The following is a 9,110-nucleotide window of genomic DNA, read 5'->3' as shown; positions in this document are numbered from 1 at the left end:
ACCAATCAGAGGCCAGAGATCTGCATACACCAAAGCCCGTTTTTGCTCCCGCCATTTTCTCTGACAACATTGAATGGTCCAGTATAAGTTTAGTTAGCGTTTTATCGCGTATTTGGGTTATTTAACAAAAAATATGGTTCAGAGGTGTAGTCACGGACTTTTTAATAGTGACGACAGGTATCCTGAAAGGCTAGTTGGTGGAGATCGATTCGTACCCTTTCCAAAACCGAAGACCCAGTACGAAAAATGCCTTCGATGGATCAAACTTTGTGGAAGACCGCATCATCAACTAAATTCATCTAATATCAACCGGAACACATATGTTTGCACGAAGGTATGCCCTATATTTGATTTTCAATAGATGTCTCGTATAAATGAATTCGAAGTTCTTCGCTAGCATAACACTGCTGCGTGTGAACGATTGACACACTTATACTTTGTTGAGCGATATTTAGCGATGATCGGACTGCACAAACGTATTGATTTCTTGCTGGCTCGCGGCTGAAGCTTAACCAGACTGTGTTTGCACGAAGATATGCCCTAAATTTGATTTTTAATACACGTCTCGTATAAATGAATGAGACGTTCTGCGCTAGCATAACATTGCTACGTGTGAATGATTGAATGAAATCAGAAGCATGGCGTCTCTCTCAGTTAAGAATGTATTGTATTTAGAATCTATAATATATCGTTGATTTGAATGAAATCAGAAGCATAGAGTCTGTCTCAGTTCAGAATGTATTGTATTGTATTTGCCATTTTTACTGTTTGTCTTACGTGAGCGCACGTGGCGTGACGTCACTTCAGGAGGCGTGGTTAAGTGCCCTGTACGGAGGGGTCAATTAATCACAAACGTAAACATAAGCCCTCTTGTTTGAGTTTATGCTACACATATGGCATACATTTATATGATTCGTCAGTATAAAACTCTGATTACTTTTTTTTGTGTGTGTGTGGGGGGGGGTCACTGTGCTGTAGTGGAGAGGTGCATGTGCACAATGCAAACGGGGACGCAGATGACCAAACTGAAGGGAAAGAAGAAGGGACTCATGCGCTTCTACTACTTGGATGAACACCGCTCATGCATCCGGTGGCGTCCCTCAAGGAAACACGACAAAGCCAAAAGTGAGCTGTGAATTTGTGATTCTTATTTTTTCTTTTTTAAACAAAAGAATAATCCAATGGACTCACGGTTCAGACTATGAGGAAGTCAAGATTGTTGCCATAGTATGGATCTGGGAATCACGCAGTCGAGACAATCCTCTGCAGCTTCACTTCAGGCTTGGTAGAGGGAAGAAAGAGAGTACATGTCATTTGTTCTTGCCTTATGGGAATACCCATCCAGATCAGCGTCAGTTAGTAACCCTTCTGCTACTTTTTATCTAAATGCGATTAAAATGACATTAACACTTTGCAAGTGGCAAATAAATCAAAGCCCTGGCCTGCTTTTCAGGCACTAGAAACACATGATGCGCCGGATCTATAGTACATTGCTATTAACCCTTTATTGATATCAACAGTCAAAAATCTATCTAAATATCTGTCAAATGATTTTCAGTCGCACTTTTCATCATTATGTTGATGTACACAAAATGGATGAATGGATGATAGATGGAAGCAGGGGTATGCATAGATGGACCCAAAATGGTGCTCAAGCACCAGCCCGTTTCCCTTGACAAAAACAAATGACCTTTTTGGTCTAACACCTGCCCTTTTGGCAAGGATTATTTTCCTGTCAGCAATTATTTTTAGCCGGTGGGAAATAACATCCAGCAGTCCCCAGCCAACAAATACTTTTACCGTGAGCCTTTGGAAAACTGCCACCAGTACCCCGTGCCCCCGTTCAACAAAAAATTTTAGGAACCCCTTTTTGGCATTGAAATCGATGTGCAGACCCCTGGGTGGATGTATTATAAGGTTGATTAGTCACAACATATCAAAATAATTCATATCTATCAAGGAAAATATATAACTATAACAGAGCTGTAATTAATTCCTCGTCTTGTCTTAGTTACAATTGACTCCATCCACGAGGTCCGCGAAGGGAAAAAGTCAGAGGTTTTCCGCAAGTACGCCGACAATCGCTTCGACCCAAACTGCTGCTTTAGCATTTACTACGGCGAGCGCGTCAAATCCCTGGACCTGGTCAGCACCAACGGCGAGGAGGCCCGCACGTGGATCACCGGACTCAAGTACCTCATGGCCGGCATCAGCGATGAAGACAGTTTGGCTCGGAGGCAACGGACCCGTGATCAATATCCTTTTGAAGCTGCCAGAGGTGGCAAAAGTAATCACACTCTGTACTTGGGTAAAAGTACAAATAGCGGTCAAAAGACTGATATGTTGCCTTCAAATTAAGCAAAAATATAAAGTATGGATTCTGAAAGTTACATAGAAAAGGAAAGAGGACTTTTTAGTACTAATACCCATTTTGGCAATTTACCCCAACGTAAAAAAAAATCTGTAAGACAAAGTTTCCATTTTCAAAATCATATTGCATCATTATATGCTTTTGTTTTGTTACTGTATTGAAGCAGAGGTCTTGAACAACAAGCTGCTGCGCAGCCTACTTCTGCTTACTAGTTTACCTGACAGCGCCCACCTCCGCTCTTAAAGGGGTACACTCAGAATTACAAACAGAACACGCACCCGCAACTTTATATCTGTGGGCATGACTGACCACAACTGTACATTTTTCAATTGTGAGTGACTGGATACTAGTGTAAAAATAAAAAGTACCCTGGTCAAAGTATCCCGGGCATATTCACGGGCATTCTCAAAACTCATCTATTTGCACATTTTTGCATAAAAATATCCTGCATTATTCGTTGAACCAACCTATTCTCTGTTGATATACCTAGGTTAAAGCAATAAAAGTAGAGCTAGGCTCACATTTTGTGGACTCTTGGTGCCAAGGAATTATGTTGAAGTGAGTTGAGCAACTTCATTTAGGACAAATTAGTGCTTTTCCACTATCTCGTGGAATCCCAGGGCTAAAGTTGAACTGATTTGTGACAGAAGCTGTGCTTTGTCTTCAACTCATAGCATCTAGGTTCTCAGGAAGTATCTTGAAGTGAGTTGAGGAGCCTCCTTTAGACAAAGAAAAAGCGTTTTCCCACCATCTTCTTGCGTCTTGGTGCCAATGAATTATGTTGATGTGAGTTATGGAGCTTCATTTAAACTAAAGCGTTCTCTTGGTGCCATAGAACTATGTTGAAGAGACTTGAGGAGCTTCATTTAGACAAGACTTAGTGATCATCATGTGGCATCTTTATACAAGGGAGCAATATTGAATACTATCATTTAGGAGGAAAAATTGGTCTTGGTCACCAGCTTGTGTCACCTACAAGTAATTATAAAACATTATAGTGGGGTGTCGAATTACTAGGAGAGGGCCATTCAGTGTGGTTTAGATGAATTGAAAAACTGAGTCCATTTTGACAAAGTAAGGAGCAAAAATGACAAAGAGCTGTTTTCAAATGTAGGGAATAAAAGAAAAAGAACATCAGAAAAATCTTAACTCAACTAAAAGTATTGAACCTTAAAAAAAATAGTTGAATAACAATTTTCCTAGACAGTTCCCGGCACCAAATATCGTTAGATGAATACCAACCTGCTCGTCATCAGCCTTGACTCCAACTCTCACGTGGCTTCAGCAGACTTTCTCGGAAGCGGACAAAAACGGAGACGGCACCCTCAGCATCGGAGAAGTCCACCAGCTTCTTCACAAGCTCAACGTGAATCTTCCCAGGCAGAAAGTCCGGGAGATGTTCCAGGTAAGACCTCGACCACTTACTTTCAAGGAAGACCCCCTGCCAAATTTTGCATCAGTCAGAATGCTAACATATGACAACAATTGAGTCTCCATTGTTTGCTTATCAGCATTTGGTTTTTGGTTCAGGTAAAACAGACTTATATGTAAGTAGTACAATTGTGGAAACAATGCGACCAAAGAGCGCCATATCATTTTACAGGAGGCGGAGACAGACGAAAACCAGGGTTCTTTAGGCTTTGAGGAATTTTGCTTCTTCTACAAGATGATATCCACACGGCGAGACCTCTACCTCATCATGATTTCTTACAGCAACCAAAAAGAAGTCATGGACCTGCACGACCTCGCCCGCTTCCTGGAGAACGAGCAGAAGGTACAACAGCATGTTTCAAAGTTTGTCCGGTGAAATTACACAATGTAGCAAGTTAAGTTTGGTTGTCAGATGAGAGGTCTCGGCAGAGAGCACCTGATGGACATCGTCGCCAGGTTTGAGCCGTGTCCTGAGAACCTGCAGCATCTGGTTTTGGGAATAGACGGTAAGAGCGTGACGACGGCGGAGAAATGCCGGTGAAAAGCATCCCTTGACGTTCGTTGAACTTCTCCTGCCGTCCAGGTTTTACCAACTACATGCGAAGTCCAGGCGGTGACATCTTCAACCCTGAGCACAACCAGGTGAACCAGGACATGACGCAGCCACTGTGCAACTACTTCATCGCCACGTCGCACAACACCTACCTGACCGGAGACCAGCTGCTGTCTCAGTCCAGTGTGGAGATGTACGGTTACGTTCTCCAGGCCGGCTGTCGCTGCGTGGAAGGTGACACCCTTCACCCCGACGCTCCTGTTGCAACATCAGATGTGTTCCGTAACTCTACTGAAGTATAGAACGCAAGCACTTTTCCCACCTCTTCTCGTCTTTTGCAGTGGACTGCTGGGACGGGCCGGATGGTGAGCCCATCATCCACCACGGCTACACCTTGACCTCCAAAATCCTTTTCAAAGAAGTCATCGAAACGATTAACAAATACGCCTTCACCAAATCACAGTGCGTGCACGTTCAATCGAATTAGCCAGGACCAAAAAAAAAAAAAAGTTACTTATCACATCTTGCTCTCCTGTGCAGGTACCCGGTGATTTTGTCCATAGAAAACCATTGCACTGTGCCTCAACAGAAGAAGATGGCAGAATACCTGAGAGAGGTGCTCCAGGATAAGCTCGACCTGTCCAACGTCAACACGCTTGAAAGCAAGAAACTCCCCTCCCCAGAAATGCTAAAAGGAAAAATATTAGTCAAGGTGAGGCTGATTGTTGCAAATATTCCAGACAGACTAATTACAGTGTAACCTGCAGTCAAATACATTCCTGGACTGGATTCGTTCAATATACCCACAGTACTTATCTTTCTGCCAACCTGCCAAGTCGCCGGTCTACCTACCTAGTAGTTACCAGCCGAGGTAGTTATTTAGTAGTGCGAGTAGTTATTTCACCGACAACCGTTTGCCGCGTTTCAGGGAAAGAAGCTCCCAGCAAACCTGGACCCGAATGCCGAGGAAGGAGATGTGTCTGATGAAGACACCGGGGACGAGGAAGAAGAGGAAGATGACAAAGAGGAGGATTCCCAGGCAAATTTATCTGCGATATTAAACAATTTCATTGGATAAATCCTGCATGTAGTGTACAATGTGACTGTTTTAGGAGGAAAACAGTGGTCTGGCTGCTCGACACCTGAAGAAGAAGAAGAGGCGCTTTGGCAGATCCATCATCAGGAGCTTCAAACGCAAGGTCTTCGTCTTGGTTCGGATGGATCGGAACATTAAAATAACGCTCATAAATGATATCGTTGCAGAGGAAAAAGAGAATGCGACTGAGGAGTAAAGTCAGGTCTGACGGAGAGTCGGACTACAGCAGCAGCAGCAGGGACAGGACGCAAATTGTTTATCACCCGAAGTGAGGCTCTTTTCTCAGTCAGATTTTTTTGCACTTATGGTGGGAGCATTTTCATCAAGCAGGAGAAATACAATTTGTCAATGAGTATCGTGGTGTGGTGACCCGCTTCCCCATGTCTTGGTCCGTGCTACTTTACGTTTATAACGTTGTCTTCAGGAAGAGGAAGACAATGAGGTTGTCCCGTGCTCTGTCCGACCTCGTCAAGTACACAAAATCTGTTCGAGTGCACGATATAGAAACACAAGGTACCATTCACTTTATTTTAATGAATTGATGATCTGGGAATGGGAACGGATGTTTACAGCATTTTTTTTTTTCTCGGCAGCATTTATGAACAGTTGGCAGGTGTCGTCGCTCAATGAAACCGTCATGAACCAGATCGTCCTGCTGAAGCCCGGTCAGTTGGTGCGCTTCAACCAGCGTCAACTCCTGAGGGTCTACCCGTCCAACTACAGGGTGGACTCCAGCAACTTCAATCCGCAACCCTACTGGAACGCAGGATGTCACATGGGTACAGTGACACAATAATCATTCATATTATTGTGTGAATATTGACGGTCGCTGATCGTATCCCTTGTATTCCAGTTGCGATGAACTATCAAACAGAGGGTCGCATGCTTGAACTGAACCGAGCTAAGTTCTCAACCAACGGAAACTGTGGATACATTCTGAAGCCTAAAATCATTTGTAAAGGTTGGTTTGTTCATAATTACATGCAAGATTTGATAAGCTTTCCTTTCAGTAAAGGTGATATCACCTCCCCTCCCCCCCACCATCTCAGGTGCCTTTAACCCCAATTTGGAAGATCCACTTCCAGGAAAAAGGAAGATTCAGTTAGTTTTGAAGATCATCAGTGGACAGCAGCTTCCCAAACCCAAAGACTCCATGTTTGGGGACAGGGGAGAGGTCAACTAGACTGCATAACATATAGGCTACTTCTTTTCAACCTGTAAACATAATTACTGTTATATAACAGATTTTTCTATGCCACATCCAGATCATTGATCCCTTTGTGGAGGTTGAAATCATTGGTCTACCCGTCGACTGTTCAAAGCAGCAGACCAGAGTGATAGATGATAATGGTACAGTATATAAACATTATTATTATTATTATTATGATTTCACAAATGTGCATTGAATGGCTAAAAATGTTTGGATAGTAATGTAGCTTTGTCAAGTTTTGAAAGGTAGGTAGCTAGGTTGGTAGGTCGGCAGATAGGTAACTAGGTACGGGGCAAAACTCCAAAATTAGACCAAGAATATTTTTCTTATTTCTAGTCAAACCAGTTAAAATGGGACTCATCACGTAAGAAGGAAGTGGGTGCTGATTAGTTAGGTACTGTAGGTAGAAGACAGGTATCTAAATAGATATGTAAGGCAGGTATCTTATGAGGTGCTTAAACAGTAGATCAACATCATCAAAAATATGAACGCTGTATTTGACCGTTATTCAGGTTTTAACCCCATGTGGGAGGAGACGCTCGTCTTTCACATTCTAATGCCCCAGATGGCTCTGGTGCGCTTCCAAGTGTGGGATCATGATCCCATTGGGAGGGATTTCATTGGCCAGAGGACAATAGCCTTCACCAGCATGATGCCAGGTGAGAACCACAGAACTGGCCGTGAATAAGTTTTCATGAGCAGTAAATAAGAAGCATGAGCCGTCATCTGAAATAAACGAGATCCCTTCACTGTGAACTTGTAGGTTATCGACATGTGTACTTGGAAGGGATGGCAGAGTCTTCTATCTTTGTTCACATTTCCATCATTGATGGGAGGGTAAGCTCATTGCAAAATTATGCATCTTTAGCTTTTATTTTGGACAACATTTTGTATCATAGATAAAGCCGGCAACTGCTGTGCAAGTGGCCAAAAAGCACATCCAAAAGGCAGCTCAGAAGCACATGAAGGGACCCCACAGGCAGCCGTCCCTCGACTCATCCGTGCATTCCTCGGAAGATTGGCCTCCTCCACATCTCCGCAAGGATGCAGACTCCTTCTCCCAGGACAGCAGGATTGGAGAAATGTCACCTCTGGTCCAAGGGCCCGCCTACAGGGCCGCTATGCACAAAGGGATCATGAGCGAACCCGTGAGACGTGCCCACCGTGTCAGAATTCATGACCCAGCTCAGATGAGGAGAGGCATATTCAGCAAGATGTCGTCCACAGATTCAAAACCACCGTCGACGTTAATGCTTCAAGACAGCTTTGACCTGGACAGCCCTTCTTGTCCGAACAGTCCCACTGAGGACAGACAGGATCCAGCTGCAGCTAACTTCAGTGAGCTTCAGTCTTTGTCTGAAGCTGCTGAGTTACAGATACCTCCCACGTTTGGACCAAAGGAGCTTGAACCTCCCGTGGTGGTCCGACCAGAAGCAATGACTGAACAAGAACCACCGGGGGAACCTCCACCTGAAACCCCTCAATCAAAACCACAACCCCTAAATGCTGACGCCAAAATTGTACCTCTCATCCCTCCACCATCTCCGGCCCGGGTCAGAAGGACCTTGGAGGCATCGGCCACCCCCAGACCCACCACCCCAATACGAACAAAGGTCCGCTCGCGCAGCTGCCCTCGAAAACCGACCAGCTCCCCTATCACGCCCATGGTGAGCCGCAAGCCTGTTTCCCACTGGCAGACCTGGCGAGTCCAGAGCACGGGCAAGGACAGCGGCCGCCAGGTGAGACCTATACCCAACGGTCTGTGCTTGTCAGACAGCTCGTCCAGCAGCGGGAGCAGCTCGGACAGCCTGGAGTTCAGCGACGCCCCCGTCGCGGCGGGTGCACAGCAGTGCGACGGCACCCTGCAGAGGGAGATGAGGGCGCTTTTTGACGAAAAGATGAGAGAGATCAGATGTAAATCGCCACTTTTCTTCGATGCTTGGGATGTGTGAACATGTTTGGTCCTAGATAAGCTTGTCGTTACAGGTTAGGATACCAGGATTTTGTGGTACCTTGACTCACACGTCATCAAGTCATAATTTGTTTTGTGACAGAGTTTGTACCAGAGTATGCTCGTACAGTGAAGCCCTACATATGTATGATTCATCATTCACAATTTGGGGATTTATTTTGAGAGATTATCCTCCATTATCTGATGAATGATTATTATTATGATTGATTATTTGATTTTTTTTTTGTGCTCAAGTTAAAGCCATGTGTCCTACAAAATACAACTTTGGAGCTAACTGGTGGTATCTCCATCACCTTTACTGCGATTACTGTACTTGTAGTAAAAACTTCACCCCAATAGCACTTCCTGATCAATTTACAAATCAAGATTTCTTTTGATTTCTTTTTTTACTTCTTCATTCTCCCATTGAACACCTACATATCTTGTTTATTATTGCTTTTTCCTGTTTGATTTATTTTTTCCATCTTTATCTAATAG

General features: G+C 44.1%; 1 protein-coding gene across 1 annotated transcript; it reads left to right on the top strand.

Moving 5' to 3' along the window:
* The first annotated feature begins 385 nt into the window (after nucleotides 1-385).
* Nucleotides 386-9,096, top strand: plch2b (phospholipase C, eta 2b). Its single transcript, XM_061832253.1, has 19 exons — nucleotides 386-1,125; nucleotides 2,012-2,255; nucleotides 3,647-3,776; nucleotides 3,975-4,145; nucleotides 4,215-4,308; nucleotides 4,386-4,589; nucleotides 4,697-4,817; nucleotides 4,896-5,067; nucleotides 5,284-5,394; nucleotides 5,468-5,554; nucleotides 5,619-5,719; nucleotides 5,876-5,964; nucleotides 6,045-6,230; nucleotides 6,305-6,412; nucleotides 6,501-6,625; nucleotides 6,717-6,801; nucleotides 7,174-7,320; nucleotides 7,425-7,498; nucleotides 7,561-9,096. Exons 1-19 carry the CDS (start codon nucleotides 894-896, stop codon nucleotides 8,611-8,613), a joined length of 3,534 nt encoding a protein of 1,177 aa, XP_061688237.1. The 5' UTR covers nucleotides 386-893; the 3' UTR covers nucleotides 8,614-9,096.
* Nucleotides 9,097-9,110: the final 14 nt, after the last annotated feature.

This window comes from Syngnathoides biaculeatus, chromosome 10 (assembly GCF_019802595.1).
Source record: "Syngnathoides biaculeatus isolate LvHL_M chromosome 10, ASM1980259v1, whole genome shotgun sequence".
Taxonomy (NCBI): Eukaryota; Metazoa; Chordata; class Actinopteri; order Syngnathiformes; family Syngnathidae; genus Syngnathoides; species Syngnathoides biaculeatus.
Note: the sequence above shows the minus strand (reverse complement) of the source record. Positions and strands in the feature narration are given on the sequence as shown.